The sequence below is a fragment of the Pungitius pungitius genome, chromosome 16 (genome assembly GCF_949316345.1).
Source record: "Pungitius pungitius chromosome 16, fPunPun2.1, whole genome shotgun sequence".
Taxonomy (NCBI): Eukaryota; Metazoa; Chordata; class Actinopteri; order Perciformes; family Gasterosteidae; genus Pungitius; species Pungitius pungitius.
Window position 1 is genome coordinate 3,887,187 of NC_084915.1, and position 27,563 is coordinate 3,914,749.

The window sequence follows — 27,563 nt, forward strand, 5'->3', positions numbered from 1 at the left end:
CTCAATCAGTGCAGTAACGTTAGTGTAACGGAGACACCGTCATCAACACCAGAGGTCATCACTCCGCCCACTCGTTCTCAATCCCCTGAGTTCTAATCACCATCACCTGTTCTCACCACCTGCACGTCATCATCCCGCATCACCAGATCCCTTCATAAACCACACACCTTCACTCTGCCAGCTGTCTGGTCTCGTCGTTGTACCATCGACAAACCTGACTCCCTCTCTGAGATCTGTGGCAAACCAGGGGGAGGAACAAAGCACCTGGGGCGGAGCCCCAAGCTCCGGTTGGGGGAGGTGATAAGGGGGATTTATTATCCTGTGCAGGTGCTCCAGCCACTGGGAACGTGGCACTGGTCACACCTGCGGCCTATCTGGTAATCAGAGCAGACCCTAGATAAGGAGAGAAGAAGAGACCGGACGGGGGCAGATGTCGGAGAGGATGTAACCCTCAGGACTCACCGCTCTACTCTACTCTGCTCCTAACAGGACAAGGAAGCGGGCGCCACGTAGGAGGAGACGGGGGGACGCCACATATTTCAGTTTGGAAGCCGGTTGGGAGAACCGTAGTTTTTGACCTTTGTTATTAAAAGGACCCTTTTTGTTTGCATTTACTGTCTGAGTTTCTTATTTTACGCCCGAATCTGGCCTCACTCCCCCTGGGTTACCACAGATCGCTAATCACCTACCTGATTCCGAACGAACTACTTCCCTCCTACATACTTCGACCTGGGTCTTCATCCTTCTTCGTCCGTCAGCCACCCGGCTTCTTCTGTCCACATTCAGCCATCTGGATCCTTCACAAACCTCCAACCCGCACGGATAAGAGACTTGGTTCACAATCATCATCTACCCATCAGAAACTGTTCACTTCCGGTTACTCACCTGCAACTTTACCACTGAGTTTACTGTTTAAAATAAAACTCTGTTACGTTACCTGTTCGTCTCCTTCTGCTTTGTGACAGTTAGTTTCCTGGGCGCAATTTTTTTTTCCTTTTCTTTTTTTTACTCAGTAACAGATATGATTTAAAATGTAGCGAAGTACAATACTTCAAACCAAAAAATACTTTAAAAGTAAAAGCAAAATTGCAGATTTAAAAAATATACTTTAAAAAGTAGTACACAAAAAAACTACTCATTACAATACATGTCATTTAGCTGACGCTTTTATCCAAAGCGACGTACAATAAGTGCATTTCCACATAGAGATACAAACTCAGAAGAACAAGTAACAAGAAAGTACATTTTTCATCAAATAAGCAGTTTCAAAACATGTTATAGAAAAGTGCCATTATAAGTACTCAATTACAGTAACGCGAGTAAATGTAATTCGTTACTTTCCACCTCTGCCTCTTTTTGTCTTACAACAATAAACCCTTGCACATCATTCATAGCGTTTAATTATTAACATTTGAAGAGAAAGGTGGCATGTTAAGTCCCGCTCTCTGTGAGCAACGCATGGCTCACTTGGCTCTGTAAATACCTCACTCCGCAGTCCAAAAGCCAAAATGTACTAATCAAAGACAGATGTAGTCATTTCCAAACTTCTTATTTGATTAAACATTCTGCTTCAATCAATATTTGGGAACTTTTAGCCTTTTGAAATCACAAAGGCAGGCATGCACCTGTATTAACGGGGCAGTCTAGGAGCTATTTTCGCAACCATAAATTATTGCATATAGCCACAATATAGAGAAATCCTTTTGTTCCCATCTTTTAAGGTGTTCATCCTGAATATGATCACCAACACTCAAAGCCTCATTCGAAAACCCCAGAAGAAGTGTAACGCACCACAAGAGACAGGTGTAAACCCAAGCGCAGAGCGCTGATTTATTGAACAAAGGCAAACAGGGGTTAGGCGTAGTCGTGTCCAGTGAACAGGCAGATGGTCGAAATCCAGGAGAGCATAGATGGGTAAAGGCACCGTCAGGGGTCAGGCGTAATCGTGTCCAGGAAACAGACAGATGGTCGATATCCAGGAAAGCGTAGATAGGCAAAGGCACCGTCAGGGATCAGGCAGGCGGGAACGAGGTGTCTTCAACGAGAGGCAGGAATAGGAGATCAGGAAAATGCTCAGAATGTGATGAAACATGCACAAGACTTCGCAAAGAGCTCTGAGGAGTCAGGAGCTATATACACAGTGTATATACATGAGACTGTTCACTGTTGGGGCTCATGATTCAAGGTGTTACACCGGACTGAACATTGCACAATTAACTGTTGTCTCCTGAGGACGACTATGATATCCTGTGGATTGCGACTGGAGTTTGAATGGACATCCAACGTCTGTGACATCTATGTGGGGAAACAAGGCGTAGCAGATGCGCTACAAGAGACGTCAGCTCCTCACATCACCTTGATCATCCAAAGCAGAGGAGAAGCTGAGAACATGGGGTCAATTGTTAAAGACAGGGGTTGATGCCCACTGTGGGAGCCCACTACAAATATTAAACTATTGCACACACATTTGAAGTAAACTCATACCAGAGAAACACATGGAATGATAATGGAAACACAACTCATGGTAGATTTCTTAACACATTTTGGACGAAAGGGGGAGCTTGATTGATGTGGGATTGATTCCAATTGCAACGGTGGCAATTGAATTGAAAAGGTAAAATGGAACGGTCCAAATTTACCGTCCTTAGTACCCCTTAAGGGATGATAAGCAGGAGGGATAGAAATAAATTGAAGGATTGCTGGATGCAGGCGTTTTGGAAAAGACGAGGTTCCCCTGGAATACCTTGATTAATCGGGTCCCTAGAACCAGAAAGCCCGACTATCATACGGTGATAGGGGAGGTCACCAGCGGGCATTTTCCGGCCCCCAGACGCCGGTCAGCGCCCGTTCCTGCGCCGAGACGCCGGTCAGCGCCCGTTCCTGCGCCGAGACGCCCGTCAGCGCCCGTTCCTGCGCCGAGACGCCCGTCAGCGCCCGTTCCTGCGCCGAGACGCCCGTCAGCGCCCGTTCCGGCCCCGAGACGCCCGTCACCGCCCGTTCCTGCGCCGAGACGCCCGTCAGCGCCCGTTCCGGCCCCGAGACGCCCGTCAGCGCCCGTTCCCGCGCCGAGACGCCCGTCAGCGCCCGTTCCTGCGCCGAGACGCCCGTTCCTGCGCCGAGACGCCCGTCAGCGCCCGCTCCTGCGCCGAGACGCCCGTCAGCGCCCGTTCCGGCCCCGAGACGCCCGTCAGCGCCCGTTCCTGCGCCGAGACGCCCGTCAGCGCCCGCTCCTGCGCCGAGACGCCCGTCAGCGCCCCTTCCGGCCCCGAGACGCCCGTCAGCGCCCGTTCCCGCGCCGAGACGCCCGTCAGCGCCCGTTCCCGCGCCGAGACGCCCGTCAGCGCCCGTTCCTGCCCCCGGACTCCAGTCTCCGCCCGTTCCGGCCCCCAGACTCCCGTGTCCAGCCCCGTCCCCACAGCCCCTGATTGTGCCCCCTCCCTCCCATCCCTTGGTCCTCTCCCCCCCACCCCTGGGGGCCGTCTGGGATCCGGCCCTTAAGGGGGGGCTGGGGTCAGGGGTTGGGACGCCGCAGCCGCACTGCTCGGCGCCCCCCGCCACGACGACGCCGCAGCCGCACTGCTCGGCGCCCCCCGCCACGATGACGCCGCAGCCGCACTGCTCGGCGCCCCCCGCCACGACGACGCCGCAGCCGCACTGCTCGGCGCTCCCCGCCACGACGACGCCGCAGCCGCACTGCTCGGCGCCCCCCGCCACGACGACGCCGCAGCCGCACTGCTCGGCGCCCCCCGCCACGACGACGCCGCAGCCGCACTGCTCGGCGCCCCCCAAGACCCTGAGGCCCGGTCGCCGACCCGGCAGGCCCCCCGAGACCCTGAAGCCCGGTCGCCGACCCGGCAGGCCCCCCGATGGACCCGACACATGGCCGCCATCACCCGGAGTTCCCCGCGCGGCCCAGGATCATCGGGTCCCCACCCTCCCTCCCCTTGTCTGATTTTTTCCGGTTCTGCTCCCCTTTAGGACCGTCTGGAATTCGGTCCTTGAGGGGGGGGTTCTGTCACGGTTTGGTCTCCCTTCCTGTTTTAGTTTGAAGTTTCATGTTTCTTGTGGTCCTGGGTTAACTTCACTTCCTGCCTTGTCCCGTGATTGCCTGAGTGTTTCCACCTGTGTCCAATCACCTGCACCTCCCTCGTGTATTTAAGCCCCGTGTGCCTGTTGTCCCCTGTCGCGTCATTGTCTACTGTCGTTCGTCGTGGGAGCACGTATGGTCTTTGTTGAGAATAAAGAGCACTTTTTGGGAAAAACTCTGCGCTTGAGTCGTCACTTCAACCTGCTCCAGCCCGACCCTTCTGACAACTGTTGCACACATCATATATAGTGGACGTAAACACGTAGGTGGTGTGATATTTTTGGGGGCTAGGATGTATTCTGTGTCTATTATACTCTGTTTCGATGTGATATAGGTTTTTTAGTATCTTTTGTACTGTTTAGGAATGTCCATGATTGATGCAGTGTTTTTTTAATGTTTAGAAGATGTCCATTCCTGCTGCATTCACCTGTACTCACTGATAGAGATTTTTAGCATTTAGATTAGTCGTTTCTTTTGATTTTCTTGGTTTACATAATGAATTATGTAAAAAGGGGGAATTGATAATCAAAAGCTTTTTGTTAGTGCTGAGTTAGAAAATGTTGCCTTGTTCTGCTGTAGAATTCAAGGTCAGAGGGCAAGCAGGATGTGCCAGCAAGGCCAGACAGTCTGGCAGGATGGGGGTGCCCTAACTGATGTCGTTGAGAACTAGAAAACAGACTGTAGGGTGTGGGTCGGTATGGCTCCGGACACACGACAACAGGGTGGTAAGTTTCAATATATTTATTTTGTTTGCTCTCGCTCGCAGGAACGCCGCTCGCTCGGTCGTCTCCCTCCCCCTCGCTCGCCCCCGCCTCACTGTTATGTAGGGGAGAGCACACACACACACGTCATTATCCCCAGGTGATTGTTAATATTTTCACCTGGTACTGTTCCCCGAGCCACTCCCCCTCTCTCCCACCTGCAGCCGGGCTGAAACCACGCCCGCCACCACATACTCCCACCGCCCGACTTAGGCCGGGGAGCCGTCCGGCCTAGCTTACACCCCCCCCCCCCCCCCTCCAGCGGGCGGGAGAGGAAGTCCGCCACGACCATCTGCATCCCCGGCCTATGGACCACCTTGAAGTTAAAAGGCTGCATGGCCAGATACCACCGAGTGATCCGGGCGTTAGTATCCTTCATGCGGTGGAGCCATTGGAGCGGGGCGTGGTCCGAACAGAGGGTGAATGAGCGTCCCAGGAGGTAGTAGCGCAGGGAGCCCACCGCCCACCGGATGGCCAGGCACTCCTTCTCCACCGTGCTGTACCTGGCCTCCCTCTCCGACAGTTTCCGGCTGATGTAGACCACCGGGCGTTCGACCCCCTCGACCTCCTGGGACAAAACGGCCCCCAGCCCTCTGTCCGACGCGTCGGTCTGCAGAACAAACGGGAGAGAAAAGTTAAGTGTGTGGAGGAGTGGCTCCCCACAGAGAGTCTGTTTTACCTTCTCAAACGCCCGCTGGCACTGCTCCGACCACTGGACCGGATCTGACGCACCTTTCCGGGTCAGGTCGGTCAAGGGGCTGGTGAGGTCCGCAAACCCGGCGATGAACCGTCTGTAGTAACCTGCCAGCCCCAAAAACCGCCTCACCTCCTTTTTCGTCTTGGGGCGCGGGCAGGCTGCAATTGCCGCTGTCTTGTCTACCTGGGGACGCACCTGCCCCCCCCCAAGTGGTACCCCAAATACCGTACCTCCCTCCGTCCAACTGCACACTTCCCCGGGTTGGCGGTGAGCCCGGCCCGCCTCAGCGACTCCAGCACCGCGTCCACCCGCCGCACATGCTCCGCCCAGGTGGTGCTGTGGATAATGACATCATCCAGGTAGGCGGCTGCATACGCGGCGTGCGGGCGCAGCACCTTGTCCATGAGGCGCTGGAACGTGGCCGGGGCACCGAACAAGCCGAAGGGAAGCATGGTGAATTGGTACAAACCATACGGAGTGGAGATAGCTGTTTTCTCTTTGGACTCTGACGACAGGGGAATCTGCCAGTAGCCCTTAGTTTAATCCAGGGTTGTAAAAAAACGTGCAGTGCCCAGCCGGTCCAGGAGTTCGTCGACCCGGGGCATTGGGTAGGCGTCGAATCGTGATACGTCGTTCACCTTGCGGTAGTCCACGCAGAACCGCACAGTCCCATCCTTCTTGGCCACCAGAACGATGGGGCTGCACCAGGCGCTGTTGGACTCTTCTATTACCCCCATCTCCAACATAGCCGCCAATTCCTCCCGAACCACTTTTCTTTTGTGTTCGGGTAGTCTGTAGGGTCGTGACCTCACCGTCACCCCCGGGGGTGTCTCGATTCGGTGCGCTATCAGGTCGGTGCGGCCTGGCCGGGGGGAGAACACATCAGCAAACTGCTCCTGCAACTGGGCAATGTCTGCTCTCTGGTCCTCAGAGAGATGACCCTCACACGGGAGCGGGTGGGATTGGCCGCTTTTGGCACCTCCGGCCCCAGGTCCTCTCCTTCCGATACTGTGGAAATCAGAGAAACAGACTCCGCCTCCCTCCAGGGTTTCAGGAGGTTGAGGTGGTATATTTGTGTAGCCCCGCCCCTGTCAGACCGCACCACCTCATAATCAACATCCCCCACCCGGCGTGTGACCTCGAAGGGCCCTTGCCACTTAGCCAGGAGTTTTGAGTTGGAAGAAGGAAGTAATACAAGTACCTTTTTCTCCCGGTGTGAATTCTCGCATCTTGGCTCCTCTGTTGTACAGCCGCTGTTGTCGTTCCTGGGCCTGGAGCAAATTCTCCCGTGACATCCTACCCAGTGTGTGGAGCTTTGCTCGTAGGTCCAGGACGTACTGGATCTCGTTTTTCCCGGGGCTCGGACCTTCCTCCCAGCTTTCTTTAATAAGGTCCAGCACCCCTCTTGGTGATCTGCCAAACAGAAGCTCAAAGGGGGAAAACCCGGTGGAGGCCTGGGGAACCTCCCGGACTGCAAACAACAGAGGGTCAAGCCATTTATCCCAATTACGTTCATCGTCGCTAATAAATTTACGAATCATGGACTTCAGCGTCCTATTCATCCGCTCCACCAACCCATTAGTCTGGGGATGGTAAACGCTGGTGCGGACGGACTTAATGCCCAGTAACCCGTAAAGTTCTCCCAGTGTGCGCGACATGAACGAGGTGCCCTGGTCTGTTAGAATCTCTTTCGGGATTCCAACCCGGGAGATGACCTGAAACAGTGCTTGCGCGACGCTCTTTGCAGAGATATTGCGCAATGGCACCGCCTCCGGATACCGGGTCGCATAATCCATGAGGACTAACACAAAGCGGTATCCGCGTGCGCTCCGGTGGAATGGCCCGATTAGATCCATGCCGATGCGCTCGAACGGGACCTCCACCAGCGGTAGAGGCCGCAGCGGGGCACGCGGGATGGCTGGTGATTTGACTAACTGACACTCCGGGCAGGATGCACACCAGCGGCGCGCGTCCGCCCGGATGCCTGGCCAATAAAATCGGGCCATTATCCGGTCTAGTGTTTTCCCGTATCCCATGTGACCCGCCATCGGATTATAGTGAGCCGCCTGGAAAATCATTTCCCGGCGGCTTTTCGGCACCAGCAACTGGGTGTTTTCCTGCCCCGTTCGAGTGTCACGACTCACTCGATACAGCCTGTCCCTAATCAATGAGAAGTGCGGGTACGACAGTGCTGCGTCAGGGCGCACCAAATGACCATCAATTTTTATCACCTGGTCGTAGGCTGAGCGTAGAGTATCGTCACGAGACTGCTCGAGTGGAAAATCTTCCATGGAGCGGAACTCGGGAACCGCCGGAGTCTCCACGGGAGGCTCCGCCGGTTCCCCCCCTCCCCCGGCGGCGTCGGACGACCTCGCGTCACCGCTGAGCACAGCACAAATACCGCATGTCCCTGTCGGTTGTGAACGCACCCCCGCAGCCTCTCCCATTAGCTTGTTAAATCCCTCCCAATCCGTTCCCAAAATTACGGAGTGCGTCAGGTGGGAGCTAAACGCGACCTTTATTCTATATTTTCTCCCCTTGAACCTAAGTTCGACGGTGAATGTGACCGGATCTTTAGATGCGGGGGGAGGAAGATCCTCCCCTACGCTAGCTTTGGGCCAATAGAAATCTTTTCTTTGTCTTTCGGGTTATAAAACATGATGTTCTTGCTGATGTTAGTTAGTGTGTTCTTCCGGCCTGCGGGCCGGCAGGATTGCTCCTGCCTTTGCAAACGCAGCGCTTATACTTGACCTGTGATCTGATGAATAAATCTACCAGAACGAGAGAAGTTGTTTGGCTGAATTCTTCCAGACGTCCCCATCCAGGCTTCCAATTTTTGAACACGTGCCTCTGATGAGTTTGTTCGCTCCTTCCCTTTTTAAATTATCTAACAGCGTGCACTGGCCTTTCGCTCGGCGGTCTTCCTCGCCTCAACGCGGAACCTCCAGCCAGCCTGCACCCGGCCGCTTCAGCCTGCCAACTACGTTTCCGACTAATAAACCTCCCTTTGTCACTACCTGCTCCTCCGTGTCTGCTTTGGGGTCCGAACACCACCACACCCCTAACAGAATACTCTGGCCAAGAAGATGGACCCCGCAGACGCAGAGAAATTCCGACAGGCCCTCTCGTCCCAAGGAACCCGTGTGGGAATCCATGAGAAGGCCCTACACGAGGTGATGCAAACCCTCCAAACCCTCACCTCCAACGTGGCGCAGATCGGGGCCCGCATGGAACAGCTGACGACTCACCTCACCACGCTTGCAGTCCCAGCTCCCGCTCCAGCCCCGGCTCCGGATCCCGCTACAACACCTCCACCTGCTGCGTCCTCGGGCTCGGGCGGGAGCCATTCATCCCCACGCCCGCCAGGTTTTCGGGACAGTCAGGTTCCGGCAGAGAATTTATTTATCAGTGTAATCTTGTTTTCGATCAGCAGCCGTTCACCTACTCCACGGACAAGTCGCGGATCGCCTTTTGCATGAGTCTCCTGTCGGAGAAAGCCGCGGCTTGGGCTGTTGCCATCGCTCATAGCAGTTCTCCAGCGTGTTTTTCTTTTTCCTCCTTCACTGAGGAGTTCCTTAAGACTTTTGACCACCCGCTGCGCAGCAGGGAGGCCAGCAGCCGGCTCCTGTCTCTTCGCCAGGGGAATAACTCCGTGGCAGCGCACTCGGTAGACTTCCGTATCCTCGCTATAGAGAGCGGGTGGGACGAGAAAGCACTTCAGGGGGTTTTTATCAGGGGACTCAGAGATGAGGTGAGGGATGAATTAGCCGCTCGTGATGAGACCTCCTCGCTGGACGATCTTATTTCCTTATCAATACGCTTAGATAATCGCCTTCACGAGCGGCGCAGGGAGAGATCCGGGAGGCTTGGCCACGCCCCCCCCGTGACTCGGACAATGTACCCCGTTTCTCAGGGGTTTGCGCCCTCTCCGTTGCCTCAGCCAGGCTCCAGCAGGATTCTGCCGCGGATCGACCCTCCCCCCACAAACACGGAGGAACCCATGCAGCTGGGGAGGACGAGACTCACACCTAGAGAACGCCAACGGCGGCGCCTCAGCGGACTCTGTGTCTACTGCGGGCAGGACGGACACCTGCTGACACACTGCCCTTCTCTACCAAAAGGGGAGGCTCATCAACCACGGGAGGAGCGTTGGTGAGCCACTCAGCGGTTGTTTCTTCTCCCCGCCTGATCCTTAAGGGTACTATTTCTTGGGCTCAGGCCTCCCTGCCTATTTCTATTTTAGTTGACTCTGGGGCGGACGATAGTTTCATGGACTCTGATTTTTCTGCCCAGTCAGGAATCCCCTCTCAGCTCCTTCCCCACCCTAGGAAGGTGTTTGCACTGGATGGTAGGATCCTTGCCCATGTCACTCACCGCACCATTTCCGTTTCTTTGCAACTTTCCGGTAACCACCATGAGGCTATGTCATTTTTTTTTAATCCCTTCTCCAAATGCCCCAGTTGTGTTAGGTCTCCCCTGGTTAAAGCTGCATAACCCCCACATAGACTGGGCTACCGTCTCAGTCACTAATTGGAGTTTATTCTGTCATTCACACTGCTTACATTCTGCCATTCCCTCCACGTTAGCCACCACTCCATCTCCTCCTAAACCAGTGGATCTAAGTCCCGTCCCGTCTGTTTATCACCACCTCCGGGAGGTATTCAGTAAGGATAGAGCGCTATCCCTTCCACCCCACAGACCGTATGACTGCGGCATTGACTTGATCCCTGGGTCCCCCTACCCATCCAGTAAACTGTACAACTTGTCCAAGCCTGAAAGAGAGGCCATGGAAAAATACATCACTGACTCTTTGGCCACTGGACTCATTCGCCCCTCCTCTTCTCCTTTGGGGGCAGGATTTTTTTTTGTGGAGAAGAAAGACAAGTCTCTTCGCCCCTGCATCGATTATAGGGGCCTTATGACATTACTGTAAGGAACAAATACCCCCTCCCACCAACACCCAGAGTAACCGGGACTGTAGCCTTTGAAATGAAGCCCCAACCAAGGGGCTGGTTGTCAATGGCCGTAATCGATAGTGGCGGAGAACAGGGCGACGTAGACAGTTGAAGTTGTTGAACTAGGCGTTGACTAATGAAATTTCCCGCAGACCCAGAGTCTATCAAGGCTGGGACGGTTACCTGACCCCTACTCCTAGAGATAGGGACAGGCAAAAGGCATTGGGGCTGGGAAATGTTTGGAGAGAGAAGCGTACTCACTTGTAGCGGCTGTTCTCTAGTCCTCCGACGGGGGCAGGTGCTCAGATTGTGCTTTTACTGTGGGAAATCTGGACACTAACACTCCGCCCTACGTCGTTCACGCTTCTCTGGAGACAATCGGGTTCCGCTGAGTTGCATTGGTCCTTCCTCCGGGCCGGAGGCCAAAAGGGGGAATGGATGTGGAGAGACCCTGGGAGGATAGACATTGCCGCGCGTAGAGCTCTTCTGCTGTCTCTCTTGTGGCGGTCCAGTTGAGCAGCCAGGTCGATGAGGCCAGTACCCCAGTCCCTATTTACCAGTTCATCCTTAATGACATCGTTGAGGCCATGATAGAAGGTGGTCATCAGAGCAGAGTCTTCCCACCTACTTTCTGCTGCCAGGGTCCTGAAATCTATCGCAAAGTCAGAAACAGACTGTTGTCCCAGGCGTAGGTTCAGGAGGCGTTTAGCAGCTTCCTGCATGCTAGTAGGATGATCAAACACATGTTTTAGCTGTTGCATGAACATCCCACTGTCTGAACAAACGGGGTCCTGTTGGCCCCACACTGCCGTGGCCCACTCCAAGGCTCTTCCTGTGAGCCACTTTAGCTCGACCCAAAGCAAACTGTGGGTTGCAGTTCAAAAACCAAAGAACACTGGGTCAGGAAACCTCTGCAGAATTCAGGACTGCTATCATAACGCTGGGGTGGCGCTAGATGAAGTGCTGAGTGCTGCATAGCTTGTGTGGGGGAGGCTATGGCAGCAGACGCCTCGGCAGAAACAGTAGGGGCAGCTGCCTGAGCAGAAATGTTCACCGTGAATGGTTTGAAATCCTGAAAGACTGCTGCTAAATTGTTCAGGGATTCCCCGACTTGGCCGAGTCGTTGACCTTGCTCCGATTGGACCGCGGCCAGATGACCTGTTGCATGCTTGGACCTGCTACTGCCTGGTCCGGTACAGACATCTCCAAAGGCTGAGGAGAAGCTGTGACCAACTCTGCTGGGTCTGCTTGAAGGCGAAGTCTTCTGTAACGCACCACAAGAGACAGGAGTAAACCCAAGCGCAGAGCGCAGATTTATTGAACAAAGGCGAACAGAGGTTCGGCGTAGTCGTGTCCAGGAAACAGGCAGATGGTCGATATCCAGGAGAGCGTAGATAGGCAGAGGCACCGTCAGGGATCAGGCAGGCGGGAACGAGGTGTCTTCAATGAGAGGCAGGAATAGGATATCAGGAAAAAGCTCAGAATGTGATGAAACATGCACAAGACTTCACAAAGAGCTCTGAGGATTCAGGAGCTTGTTGTGGAAGATTTTCTCATGCAATCGGGAATCAGTTGAAAAGTCTCTTGTCAATCAAAGTTGCATTTTCCGTTTATTTCTTGCAAGGAAGAAGAGGCCTGCGACAGCTGCACATGGACAGGCAGTGGCAAGCTCCTTCTTAATGTTTGAGAGGAACATGGCTATATTTATACATCGACAGGGTTAACACCTTGGTTTTGTTATGCTAAAGAGTTTGAGACAGTCAAGGAGGTCCCAGACTTGAAGGGAAACTCAAGATGCTTACAACAGATGTTTGATTAGATCTAGGACAATAGCCAAAGAAGTTCACACCTTCTCCTTCCTCCACGCAGCGGTGTTATGCAAAGACAAATGGGATCAAAGAGGAGAGGTGCTCTGAGATTCTTCTGTTTAGATAGTTCCTACACAGCTGGTGTGTTGGAAACTTCCTCAGAATTAAAGTCAGATTGGTTTTAGACATTAATCTAATATAACATTATGGCATCATTATATTTTGCCATTACAAGCTATATACACAGTCCCTCTTAATGAGTGACGAGCCACAGGTGCGTCGGGAGGAGTGGCCGTGCCCACTCAATGGGCTGATCCCGAATGGCACAAACCAACGCAGCCTAAACCAGACGGGTATCTGGGATCCCGGTCTTCAGGCCTCAATATTCTGGGGAAGAGGAGCGTGTGGTTTGTGACAAGAAGTTTAAATATAAAAACATAAAATTAGGTACAAGACTGGAAATTTGCTTATTTATTTGATCTGGGTACTGCTGCTACTCAAAGTTAAATCTGGAAACTGGACATTTATTTTCTCTTTTTTTGTTTTTATATAGGTTAATGATTACATTATCAAACAGGTAATTAGAAAGTGCATGGGAAATTTTTAAAGCAGCCTTTCCAATCCTGTATAAAAAGATTTAAATTATACATAATTCATCTGGAAATTTTAATGTTTATTCTGCCCCTTTTTTTAATAATCTGTGCTAGCCTATAGCCCAATCAATGCTAATGTGAGTGTGTCCAATGCTTGGGCTGTAGCTCAGTCCACACTGAAATATTTCAGTAACATTTACATGGATTGTCCCGTCATGTGTGTGTAACAAATCCATCATAGATTTAGGAAATAACTTGAATTCTACATCAGCATACAAAATGCTGAATATACCACAGCACAATATCTGATTATGATCAACAATTTTTGTTATAACAAAGTATCCAAAGCAGAATATTTAGTTGTGTAACCTTCAGTGAAAAGTGCTGTGTCAGCTTATTTTCAAGCAGACACAGCACTTTTCACCCTCTTCCCACATGTCTTTATTCTAGATATGTCACCTCATTAAACCTAAAATTGCAATTTTGTCTTGTGTTCTGCGTAGAATTCATGGGCAAAGAACAGGATCCAAAGATGATATATTCAAATGAGCATCTCTGGATGTTCGTATATTCTACCTCGTGACTTGGTTTGAAATATTCAGTCTGATCCAGGCAACAACGGAGTTGCAGGTTGAGATGATCCTGCCATCATTGGTCATTTTTAAGTAGTTATCTTATATATATTTAATTGGGTTGTTTGAATATCATCAAAGCTCTATTTTGTTAATAAGATCCATAAAACATTCCCCTAGGGTATTCAGCTTGAGTGGATAAGAATATAATTAGGGTCCTCGCTACGACTAGCCGTAGAGGAACCTATTGTATTTCAAGGAACTATTATTCGTATTAATATTATTATTATTCTCACAAACCGGGCCATTTTGGGGCCTTTATCATATTAAAAAATTTTGGCATGGATATGCGGACTGTTAAAAAATTTGATTTGAAGTTGGCACACAGGTCCTCTTTGGCATGCTCTACAAAAATGTCAATCATGGTATGCAAATGCACCTAACTAGATTTTCCTCCATTTTGAATTTAGTGAAAAACACATTTTTGGCAAAAGAGTTTTATTGTCATGAAACCGGCGGTGGATCATTATTGGGTCAATGTGCCCTTGATGTATCAGAATGGTGCTGATAACTCATTGTTTTGATGAGATATGGGCTAATAACTTCGCAAGGGGTGTGGCTTAATCTGTCAGATTTTTTACTTCCAAATAACTTGGCCCGCCCTAACCAAAATTTTAGCATGTGTGAAAATTTAAGCCCTAAACACACACAAATATTTTCATAATTTTTGAAGAATGGGGGGCGCTGTAATTAATGGTTGAAAATCTGCCTTTTGGCCTATTTTTGGCCTTTTTTTCATGATTTCTTACAGTTGTAAAAGACCAAACTCCTCCCAGTGATTAAACCTGATTCTTTTCAAATCCACGCAGTGTGCTCTTCAGACCTTGGCCTCTTAAAGTTGCATTTTGCCGGAAGAAATATTAAACTATGTGCGTAGGGCGCAGATTTAAAAAAACACCTTTTAAAAGATTTCGAAGGAAGTTGGGTCATGTATGGTATTTTGAAAGGCTTTTATTTTGGGATGGAACATCAGAATGTCCTGGTTATCCATAAATGTCTCCTTGGGGATGTGTACTATCAACCTGAAGTGGAATGGTCATGCAAGTATTGATTGTATCCTTTTAAATCTAATTTGAAAATGACAAAACGCAGTCTGGTGATTGAGATATTGATGTCACGGTTTGGTCTCTCTTCCTGTTTTAGTTTGAAGTTTCATATTCCTTGTGGTCCTGGGTTAATTTCACTTCCTGCCTTGTCTTGTGATTGCTTGATTGTTTCCACCTGTGTCCAATCACCTGCACCTCCCTTGTGTATTTAAGCCCTGTGTGCCAGTTGTTCTTTGTCGCGTCATTGTCTAATGTCTCTCGTGGTTGGAGCACATCTCGGTTTCGTTTTTTGAATAAAAGGCACTTCGTCGGAAATCCTGCGTTTGAGTCCTCCCTGCATCCTGCCCCAGCTGCGACCCTGACAATTGAAGGAAAATGACTATTGTATGGTACTTTGAGAGGCTTTAATTTTGGACTGGTACATCAGAATGTCTTGGTTATCACCAAGTCACACCCTGGGGATGTGTACTCGCTACCTGAAATGGAATTACTGTGTAACTATTTACGGCCGCAGAGCCACCTACTGGTAACAGGAAGCCACATTTTCTAGTTATATTCATCTCTTTCATAGGAATAGGTCCAATATAAAAAGTGAAATGGTGTCAGCACCTCAATAATTCCATGTTGGGATCATCTGCTCAATGGGGTTCTCAAGATAGTTGGCAGTTTCGGGTTCAGGGTCCATTTTGTTCACATTTGACGATAGCACCTTCTTCCACATGTTTGCAGTGTCTCTCACATGACTGGTGTAAAACTCCAAACTGTATTTCCTATGCAGCTCATCCAGAGTTACATTGGCCTCTTGATTGCTGCTCTATTAAAAACATCAGAATCTACTCAGAAAGAATGTCACCTTTGACGATGTTCATGGGCTAAATGAAAACTTAAATCGTGGCAAAGAAGAAAAGAGAACAAATGGAACAGTGGTTTCAACTCGAGACATACTTCATCTAAACTGCTCCATATTTCTCACTTCTCATGACATCCTTACCCTGTATACATCCAAATTATAATCCAAGCCTGGTGGAAACTTGAACTAACACCAATGACTTGCGAACGCCGCAGGCATCCTCGACCGCATCTAACCATCTGGCTAGTGCCCCAACGTGCAAGGAGTAGAGAGGACCTGTCCAATCTTAATTTTAAGATTCTAGTTTACATTATGTTGTAAATGAGCTGCTGCGAACCTAAATTGCACTGAATTATGGAACTAAAGAGGGAGAACATTAAACAACATTTAATTGCTGAGTATAACGTTTTATTTTAAGAATACAAACTTGTCCAGAGATTTCCTCTGTGACAAGCAGCTTTACAGATCCGTTCTCTTCATTACAAGAGTAATGATGCTTATAACTGCTGCCTTAGGGTTATTAATCGGCATTGCTATGGTCTCTGTGTTTAATAAGTTCAGACTTCCTGTTGTAATAACATCTTGCTCACAATATGACCTGCCCATGTTTAAACCTGGACCTTTTACTTTTCATCACCAACAGGCTTGATTTGTAATGCTGCATTCACACCAAAAGCAACGCAAATCATTCTCTCGAGTAGATTACATGCAAAGTCAATGCACAGATGCGAATGGCTGCGGATGAAGCGAATGTTCAACAAATGACGCGAAATACGTGAAAAAGCAAATGGAGCAAATCGAATAATGTGTCTTTTATTTATTAAAATATTTCAACTTTGAAGTTAAATCCGCCCAACGCTGTCTTGCGAAAGCGGACGAGCTCTCTCTCTCTCTCTCTCTCTCTCTCTCTCTCGCTGTATTGCTGTTCTGTTTGCTACACTTGGTGGAAAATGGAATGTAGGCTGACAGCTTGCTTACAACCACAAAAAGCTTACAGGCTTAGAAACCACAACGTGTTGTGTCTGCCTTTCTGTTGTCTGTCTACCTGTTGTCCATTTTCCTGTTACCTCAGTTTTCCTGGTGTCTCTATCCATGAATACCACAAACAGAATTGGTGGTAAGGCGGAGCCCTGGCGAAGGCCAACTCCCACCATAAAAGACTCTGAATTAATGCTGAGCAACTGAACACAGCCCTCGCTTTGGACGTACAGGGGTTGGATGGCTGCCTCAAGGGAGCCCCTCACTCTGTGACAGCATCACAAAGACAGCAAAAAATGGTTTGAAAAATTTCAATTTTAATGTTTGAATTAAATGTCGGTCAAAAATGTTATAAAACTGTAGTAGTGTACGTTGTAATGCTTGTGGGAAACATTCTTCGTTTGTTACAGATGTCAAAAACATTCACAAAGTTATCATTTTTTTCACTTTGTCATTTCTTACTTTTTAAATGAATTTTGCATGCAGCAGTTTTAAAGTATACTGGACGTTTTTCACAGTGTGGCACGTCCCTTTATTAGTGCAAAAACAGTCTTGAAATGTCTGGGAAGGTTTTAACGTTTAAATAACAGAAGGTTTTAAGAAGGATAATACCCTTTGTTATGATTATAACCTCACATCATATCATGGAGTTAAAGCAGGGATTAGAGGAATAGGGATTGAGCTCTTATGACCATGCACAGCAGTGATTTTAATCCAATCTCTGTGGCCATACGGTCCACTGGGGCGAATATCGAGGAGAATCATTTACCATGTGGCGGAGTGATTGGACAAATTAAAAAAAAGGCAATGAATCAACAAGACTGGATGAATTAGTGTAAGTTAGTTGGTATACTCACAGCTTTTTGTGTGTTTTGTCACCAGCACAAACCATCGGCAGTAAGTTCACTTTGCTCAGTGTCATTTGCTCATTCAGTAGTACTTTTAGCTTTTTTCCTAAATTGCATTTTTGATGGAACACTAGCAGATAAATGTGGCAATCTAAGAGTATATCAACACGAAAAGAATGAAACCCCAAAGTATGGATATCAATAGGTTTCATGTGAACATCTAAATGGATTGTCCTGTCATGTGTGTGTAACAAATCCATCATAACTTTGGGAAATAACTTAAATTCTCCATCAGCATACAAAATGCTAAATACAACACAGCACAATATCTGATGTCCCCTCAGGTCACTTTTAGACACCTCGTCTCAGGACTTCCCCATGTTTGTAGGTAACTTTAGTGCCTGCAACCGGATCAAAATGGGCTTGGTAATAATTTAAAGGCTACCTCAGAGGGCCAAGCTGTTGACCGGGGTTGTGCAGCGGCGAGACGTGCCCATTAACAAGAAACACCAGGACAGGAATAATAATAAAACTCCCTCACCACTTGGGAACCAAGGACACTGAAATAGAGAGAGGGTGCGGTGACTGATTTTGGCACATTCACCACAAACAAAAAAACAACAACTTTTAATGCGTGGAGCAAAACTTCCCACTGCCCTGGTTTGGTGGTAATGATCACTTTTACTTTGGGGGATGCCTGGCTGAAAGCACCTCGTAGGGCCCAGACAGGGGCTGACAGGTCCCTGTATTCCTGGTGCAGAGCGCGCTCGTGTGTGGGGGTCTTTGATGTGGACGCTAAGTCTAAGAGACAGACACTGTATCTGGGCGTGGGGGGCTGAAGGCTGGCTCATAAATGGGCCACGCTAGATTCAACCAGTCACATGGCGGCGGATGTCGCCAACAGTAACCGCCCGTGTGCCTTGAACAAAATTATTTCAAATTCAGCATAAAATACCAATGTGACTATTGTCACAACACTGTGCCTGAAAAACACGAAAGGGATTTTTAGATTGTGATTCAAATATTATAGCATTGTGTCGATAGCTGTTCTTTAAATTCAAGATCCAGCTTGGTTGTTCATTGATAGATTTGATACGGAGGTCACCTCTCATTTAAAATGAGATGTAGTGATTTTGTTAAGGCTTCAGCACAGGATGCTTTAGTTTTCACATATTAATCCGTCACCTCCTCCTGTGCAGCTTGAATGAGGGGGGCAAACTCATGAGGGGGGGTGTGGGCCGCCGTTTGATGCCTCCTGGTGCATGAGGGGGGGGGGGGGGGTCGCTGCTTATAGTTGTCAAGGTCAATTAATGAATGCAGGCAAGATGCTGTCAGGAGTCCCCCAAAAATGTCCCCAGGGCTCATGAATAACCCAGAATACACATTAATAGACAAGATCTGATATCTTCCAATTAAGATAATTTAGCATTTATTTTTTTCTCACCAACTCTTACACCGTATCAAGTCAGGTGTAGCCTACATCCCTCCCTCTCCATCCCTCCCTCTGCCTTCGTCCCTTAGCATCCATCCTCCAGCTTGCTACTACACCACAGCGGCACTAGCAAACCTCAGAAGGATGTCCTGCATTGTCTAATTCTCTCCTGCTTATGTTGACATGCAGTGAATTTAGAGGTGTCTCTGAATGTTCCTTCAAAGGCTCAGCTGCGCACTCTGCTGCCCCCCCCCCCCCTGCACCTTTAAGGCAATGAAGAGGGAGACAATCGGCTGCGAGGAAGGAGGCGAGGGTTTATTCCACAGTGCTCTGAGGCAGGGCAGGTTTTAAGCGCAGGGACCAGTGTGCGCATTTTGTGTATGCGGCTGCGGGGGGAAGATGCGTGTGCTTGTTGCTCGCCGGACGGAGAGGGGCGGAGAAGACAGAATGAGTTATCAGCGCAGCTAACGATCAACTCCACGCGCTTTTTAATCCAAGAAGAGAAATAATCCAACTTTTACGCATTTTTCCCGCAGACATACCTGCCCTTATGTTCTCGGTCCCTTCCCTTGCATAGACTTCTAATTCATTCATTTGAAATTGAATAATTGTTTTCCAATTTTGTAACGGTTTTTTTTCTTGGTTGGTTTTGTTCTTTGAACTGTCTAACCGTGGAGTTGCTTGCGCGCGGAGGCAGTTTGTCCTATGCGTCCCCGGCCTCTGACTCAGCAGCAGCGGCACAGCTCACCTGGACCGGAGCGCACCGAGCCGAGCTCCCCTATGTTCCACGCAGAGCAGCGCTCCGACACGGGGAGACGGCTGCACTGAGGCCCCGCGCGGCGCGGTGCGGTCAGTCCAAAACACACGGGGAGGCACGCGGTCTGTGGATCATACACCATCTTCCGCCGTGGCCGAAGACAATCAGCGGCAGAAGAAAAAAAGCGCAAACCTCCTCCTCTCCATCTTCTTCCCAACGTGAAGGATTGAGAGAAAGAGAGAGCGAGAGGAAAGGAGAGAGAGAGAGAGAGACAGAGAGAGAGGGAGACATAGAGGGAGAGAGAGATTTGCAAGCTCCCTTTTCTTTCACTGAAATTGACTTGTTGAAGAAATAAAAGGAAGAAATAAGAAGAAGGAGGGCAGGGAGAGAGAGAAGAAAAGCATAAGCTTGGATATTGAACGGAGCGGGGCATGTGGATATTGGCTCTTATCTTTTCCCAGTGCATCTTGAATGGTAAGTAATCCATTTGTCCACATTAAACATCAAGTGGTTCTTAATTATGCCAGTGTACATATAATGTCCAAAATAGCCTGTAAGCATTTCCATATAGTAGATATTGATTTTTATCTTATTCTTGTTGTGGACATTTGAAGCAAGAAAAGAGCTGTTGCGATGTCCTGATTTTGTGAGGTTAGAGAGTCAAATCCACAATAACCTTAACGTATGAACGCATGAAACAATCGTGCATATTTTACTATTCAATTAGGCTTTTATAAAATGTAGACACACAACACACACACACAAACAGAGGGGAGTAATATAGGTTGACTGCATGGTTTCTCCTCTTCGCATGAAGAGGGTACCTTCAATGTGTTCGTTATTTTTATTTTTTTGTGCAATTCATTTTTTTTATTTTCAGAAACCCTTGGCCAAAAGCTGAAACCTAGAAATTATTTTGTGTCCTTCTTAATTCGTACCATGAAAAATTGTTCGTCATTAAACTGCATTGGGCCTCTGCATGGGTGCTTTTTCCTCCAACATTTTTAAATGCTAAATGTGCATATTAAAGGTTAGACTTTCACAGTTATACATTTGTGGCCTATTCAAAATGATCCTTAAGTTACGAATTGAGTTAACACATTGGCACCCACAACTGGTCAGTTCACAGTTTTTGTTAGAAATCTTCAAATCCGCCTGTGAATTATATTATGGCAGAAATTCTCTCAATGAAATTGAAATAATTTCTTTGTTGACATAAAATACATTTTTCAGTTCAGAAGTCCTCTACCAAACCAGTCATATTAATAAAAAAATGTTGTATAGAAACTTGTATGCTTTAATATGTTATGTAGATGTTTGAAAAATATATTACTAATAATGATTTCAGGTATTAAATAACTTGCACATATTATTTGCCTGTTAGACCGAGAGTGTTCTTCAAAAAGAATTAAATAGGTTGGCTCATCTTTTTTTCTGGCATTGCACCCGCCATATTAGAAGCACAGACATGGAGTCATTTTGGATTGGAGGAAAAAAAAACAGACAAGCCCTTATCACCCTTGCCCAGTGCATTTCCCCTAAAAAAAAGCATCCAAATCCTTTTAATTCAGGTGTGGCATTAGTGTTTGTTTTTGGACTACGGGTGACAGATATTTTTTGCAGCGGCTACAAGAAGGGTGTGTGAGGGGGGTTGTGAGGAGGACAAGGGGCTGTAGGGTAGGGGGTTGGATGTGTGCGTGTTGGGGGGCAGAAAATTAGCTCGAAAATTGGGGGCGTTGAAAAACACTGATTCAAAGGTAGACGAAAACGATAGGGGCTAAAATAATCTCAAACGAAGAAAACATAAACTGAGAGTAGAAGGCGATGCGGCAAGCTAAGATGACAGGGTAACCATTTTGTGGCCATATTGGAGGGTTCAATAAGACAGTGTTAAGAGAATGGAGTCAAAGGAGTGACGATGGTGAGGAAAACACTCCTTTTTTCTGTAAGTGAGGGGAGACAATTTGATGAAACAGAGGACTCCGATGTCCAGCTTACTGAATGCCGTGGTGGAACCTCTGTTGGCTGAGAACGATCCGTTGCTTTGCTTATTGAATGGCTTTTTTCAGTCTCACTGGTCCATGCAACAGCATTGCAAAATGGCTGCTGCTAGAGTGTTCTACATGGAAACTTTGAATGGCAGCGACGGAACTTGTGGTTGTCACAAACGTTATATGTTTGTTGCCGCTGCAGGGCCATTCACATATCGACAGACTTAGGGATCATTTGACAGTGACCTTTTCTATTGATCCAGAGATTCAAATGTTGCTTTATTGCGGCGGCAAATTGAATTACGCAGAGTGCATGATGGCAATCCTATCTGTATTTTGCACCTTTCTGCACTACGTTAATCAACTCCAGGCAGAGTAAAAGGGCCGCGATCGCTGATCCTACACAGTATTTTCTCTACTGCACATTTGAGCCGCCCAACCCTCTGAATAGACATGCAAAGATTAGCTTTCATGAGCAGCTTCCATCTTAAGCAAGCATTTGCACCTCTTCTGGACACGTAGCTTCCTGAAGGGGGAGGCTTTTAGGGCTCTGGTCCGAGCTGCTGAGATTGTCTCTATGGAGACCTGGGTAATGAGTGCTGCTGCAGTGGGGGCATGGGCTTGAGTAACACTGCACTCGGTTCAGGTGATCCTGGCAATGCTTCCTGATAGATTTCAGCTCTCTCTCTCTCTCTCTCTGTTAATAGTTCTGGGAGTCGCATTTCATTTCATCACTCAGAATCTGATTGAAATGGCTTGATTGCTCAAACGCTGAAATTAATTTTGGTCTGTTCAGTGTTTTATGTAGATATTGATATTTGCATTGCCTGTCTCTCAATAAAATATATGGGTAGAAGATTTGAAGCACAGCCGGGGCTTGTAACTGTCATTTATATACAGTATTAACTCGGCAAACTCCATTTTGCCCTGAATTGGCGTTTGCCAAATTGAGGACACATTTGCAAGCTCATCTACAGTAGATATAAACAATTCACCGCTGTAGAGTGTAAAATCTGCTGTAGAGTTCACTTTAGTGGTGCTTGAGCTTCTAAAGTGCTTTAGCAGAAGTATCTATTAAACACCTAAATGGAATGAGAAAAATGTATTCCAGTTATAAAAAGATGAAATAGGGGGAATGGCATAATGTTGTTTTTGCACAGCTATGCTGGGGGAAGGATCTGACACATGCTCAATTGGACGCTAATAAGCTGTGTAAATATACAGCGAAGCTCCTCAATTGGCTCTTAGTATCATTCGTGCATGTGTATTTTTAGCTTGCAGTTTAGGATGACAAGGGGCTGCTGGAGAACCTCTGCTTATTAAAACATAAGCATTAGCGGTACAACTTGATCGAGACTGAATGATTGATTCATGTGGGAGCAGAATTTGGTTTCTTTCTACATTTTTTTCCTGGCTGTGACCATCAGAGCAAAAAATAAAGAAAATAACGAAAACAGGGAGCATTCCAAGTTAGGCTGTTGTCTTTGGTCAGGAGTAACGAAGACATGCCACTGACGCTGATGAGGACAGAGATTAGAACCAGTCATGCACCGAGAGGGAAGGGGGGCCTCTCAATGAAGATATTATACATGTGGACAACATTCAAAGGTGCACATCCATATAATTATACCACTCCGGGGCAAATTATTGATTTTAAGATCTGTCTGCAGTTTACTGGTTCTCGAAAGATACTGGAAATAAGTATAGTGCCCTAAAAAATTAAGTTTACTTTATTAAATTCCACCAAATGTGCAATCTTTCCCTAATCTTAAGCAAAGTGCTTTTGCTGTCTAAAACTAGCCATTCGGTAAGTGGACCCCGATCTCCTGTGGTCTAGGCACTTTTCCCCCCCTTCCCGATCTGTCATAAAATAATATACACAAATATAGCATTGACTTCAGTGAACATATGACGGGCAGAGATTTGGATTCCCTCAGAACCGGTTCTGCTAATTTGCATTTTAATAACTCAAACGTTAATTGAGAGGGATTATGGTTTTGACACCGATTTTTTTGATGCCAAAAGCAAATTATTTCTCTGTTCTTTATGAGTATAGTATGCTGGAAAAGTCATTAGATTTTTTGTAATCTACATGTTGGCCAATTATTGCCAATCCAAACAGCGTTGCTTGGAGGTCACATTAAGGCCAGAGGGAAAATGGGTCTGTGCAGACGGGTGTCCTTTGGTATACCTGTGTCACATCACATAGAGCCAGGACGAGGTTGACAGAGTCACAGCAAACACCTACTGAGCTCAGCTCCTCGCATTAATATCACCACAATGTAGGCCAGCGGAAATGCTGTGGTTATTCTATTCCAGAAGCTTGTAGTGATGTTGAACCAGACGACAGTATTTACTGATGCTGCAGTGTGTTAATAACATGGTGCTTGTTGACAGGGTTTGAATACCGACACGTTGAGCATTCCTCCATGTCACCATTTTCAATCACCACAGGCAAGAACTTCACTTCTTTACTTTCATAAAGAACAAAACACATGATTGTCCTAAAGATTTAAAATGACGTCACACACATTCATTAACGTGAACCCTGATTACATGTATTTAGGTCAGATTTTCTTTTAACTTTATATTTCAGGCAGTAAAAGGGGTTCAAGTTCAAGTCACGTTTTGTCTTGGTTATAAATCAATGTTATGCATTCATATTAGAAGGTATAAGTGACATGCTGAAACCACTAATGACACCAGGATTTGTCAGTGCCATCGGGTGGAGATTTGGCCGACGATAGTAGACTCGAGCATATGCTAATGGTTGCACATTGAACTGTTAAAGGTTTCATTTAACCCAGACCAGAATGCTTAAGGAGATGATAGTGTGTAGTGAGGCAGAAAAAGAGGAAGAGGAGTGGGGAGAATAGGGACAGCGAGTCAGCTTGTGTTATGTAAAGCTCAAATAATCATATCAAATCAGCTGGGTTTTCCATGCAGGCTATTTAAGACTCTTCAATATGTGTTCGACAGTCATACTGCTTTGTACCAAATGAGACTCAACTTATTATTTTTAATTTTGTCCATTTATCCATTGTCCTCACAGTACACATTGAGTGCCACAATCTACTTTAATAAGTACAAGTGTATTTACGTTAAAATAATACCAAAACAATGCTTTATACTGGTTTTGCCGATGACATATATGTGTCAAATTAAACTTCAACTTATTCTCGTTAACTTGAAATTGAATTTGCATCAAAAGCCAAAGAGCATATTCGGATAGTTTTGTTTCCTCTCTTTGGAGCTAACGTTTAACCCCACCAATGCGTTCTGCAGTACTCGTTGCAAAGCGCTTGGCAAGGAGTTGGTTGGCAGTTCCAGCTCAGCGTAAAACGACCCAATGCAACTTTTCAATTGCAGAATAAACCCTGGAAGATATAAGCTAAAGAATAAGGGGGCTTTCCTCTAAATCTTTCTGCACATTATGCGCCACGTTTATACACAACAGATTTTCAATAATAATAATGTCTAGCGGCAGTCCATTCTCGGATTCAAGGTGATATTCAGAAAAATGTGAAAACACAGCACTGGACCTTACCCCACAGATCAGGGTTTGTGTTGAGTTTTGCTTCGACATTAACATATTTAACCAGCACATTTTTATTTCCTTGATCAAATTACTTTAGTAGCCTAAACCCTAATCGGGCTCTAGTTGTCTCAAGCCGATTTTCTTAAATCCAAGCCTTTATTTCAGAAAGCAACACGTCTCCGTTTAGAAGAGAGGAATTGCTGACTGATAACTGTCAACATTTAAACCTTTTTTCATGGCTATCACCTCGAAGACATATCCACAATATGTGCCAAGTCTCAAAGAAGAACTGTACAACAGAAGTGTATTTCACATGGCAAGGCTTGTCATCGTCTTCTGTTCATAGTTCCTATGATAAATAGTTATAATATCAGTTCTTTTTTACTTTGTCTGCTAATCGTACGGTACATGGATAAGACAATAACTCTTTACATTATCAACGTAAATATGTTTTGCTATGACCTCAATCCATTTAAGGTTTTTGACTGAAAGATGTATAAACACAACCTCCATCATTTGTATGTTTTTGACTGGACTTATTGTACGATATACATATATGACCTCCAACCTCTTTACATGTTTGACTTATGGTACAATGTATGGACATAGCCATCATTTTTACATTATTGACCTATAGTTGGAATAAAAACATGACCTCCTGTCAGGTATCGGGTGCTGGTGCAGGTCGAAGAAGGCAGGACTCAAACGCAGGATTCACGTTTACCGAAGGTGCTCTTTATTCACCAAACAAAATCAAACCGAAGCCAAAGAACGGACGTGCACAAACCAGGACTGACATGGACAATGACGCGACAAAGGACAACTGGCACACAGGGCTTAAATACACAAGGGAGGTGCAGGTGATTGGACACAGGTGGAAGCAATCAGGCAATCACAGGACAGGAAGTGAAGTTACCCAGAGACACGAGAAAGCTACAAAATAAGACAAGCAGACCCAAACCGTGACAGAACCCCCCCCTCAAGGACCGAATTCCAGACGGTCCTAAAGGAGGGTGGAACCCAGAAAAACAGACAAGGGAGGGAGGGCGGGGAACCCGACAACCCCCGGCCGCCCAGGGGACTCCAAGGGTCGGCGGCACGGGGTCGGGTCCCTCCGGCCGGGATGACCGCCGGACCTCAGGGTCTCGGGGGGCCTGCCGGGTCGGCGACCGGGCCTCAGGGTCTCGGGGGGCCTGCCGGGTCGGCGACCGGGCCTCAGGGTCTCGGGGGGCCTGCCGGGTCGGCGACCGGGCCTCAGGGTCTCGGGGGGCCTGCCGGGTCGGCGACCGGGCGTCAGGGTCTGGAGGCGTGCCGGGCGGTGCGGCTCCGGCGTCGTCGTGGCGGGGGGTGCCGAGCTGTGCGGCTGCGGCGTCGTCGTGGCGGGGGGCGCCGAGCTGTGCGGCTGCGGCGTCGTCGTGGCGGGGGGCGCCGAGCTGTGCGGCTCCGGCGTCGTCGTGGCGGGGGGCGCCGAGCTGTGCGGCTGCGGCGTTGTCGTGGCGGGGGGCTCCGGCCCAACCCCTGACCCCACCCCCCCTTCAAGGACCGACTTCCAGGCGGTCCCAAGAGGGTGGGAGGGAGGGGTCGTGGTCAGGCGCCGCGGGGCCGGGACCGGGGGCATGGTTCTCGGGGCAGGAACGGGCAGGGGCGTGGTTCTCGGGGCAGGAACGGGCGCTGACGGGCGTCTCAGGGCCGGAACGGGCGCTGACGGGCGTCTGGGGGCCGGAACGGGCGCTGACGGGCGTCTGGGCGCAGGAACGGGCGCTGACGGGCGTCTGGGCGCAGGAACGGGCGCTGACGGGCGTCTGGGCGCAGGAACGGGCGCTGACGGGCATCTGGGCGCAGGAACGGGCGCTGACGGGCGTCTGGGCGCAGGAACGGGCGCTGACGGGCGTCTCGGCGCAGGAACGGGCGCTGACGGGCGTCTCGGCGCAGGAACGGGCGCTGACGGGCGTCTCGGGGCCGGAACGGGCGCAGGCGAGGCTCTGGGGGCCGGAACGGGCAGAGACGGGCGTCGGGGGGCCCACTTGGGCTGGGACGGGCGTCGTGGGTCCGGGTCAGGAGCCGGGGCTGGAGGGGTTTGTGTCCTCCTCCTCCCCGAGCTCTTTTTCCTCGGGTTGAGGATGTCCCGCAGCTCGAGGCACGCCTTCTGATAACCCCTGGGACCAAAGATGAAATCTGTTTTCCGCTGGAAAAACGGGCTTCTCACATCCAGGTATTCCGGGCCCAAGTCACACCAGGAGTCTGCTGAGTCCTTACGTGGTCGCGTCATTCTGTCAGGTATCGGGTGCTGGTGCAGGTCGAAGAAGGCAGGACTCAAACGCAGGATTCACGTTTACCGAAGGTGCTCTTTATTCACCAAACAAAATCAAACCGAAGCCAAAGAACGGCCGTGCACAAACCAGGACTGACATCGACAATGACGCGACAAAGGACAACTGGCACACAGGGCTTAAATACACAAGGGAGGTGCAGGTGATTGGACACAGGTGGAAGCAATCAGGCAATCACAGGACAGGAAGTGAAGTTACCCAGAGACACGAGACACAAGAAAGCTACAAAATAAGACAAGCAGACCCAAACCGTGACACCT

General features: G+C 48.6%; 1 protein-coding gene across 2 annotated transcripts in view; it reads left to right on the forward strand.

Annotated features, from left to right (window-relative positions):
* Positions 1–18,976: 18,976 nt before the first annotated feature.
* Positions 18,977–27,563, forward strand: part of LOC119215232 (cell adhesion molecule DSCAM-like) — a 91,519-nt gene continuing 82,932 nt past the window's right edge. For both annotated transcript variants that reach the window (XM_037467211.2, XM_037467212.2), the window contains exon 1: positions 18,977–19,918. In XM_037467211.2, coding sequence (XP_037323108.2) covers positions 19,876–19,918 — 43 coding nt within the window. In that variant the 5' untranslated portion in view covers positions 18,977–19,875. The remainder of the gene's footprint in view (positions 19,919–27,563) is intronic.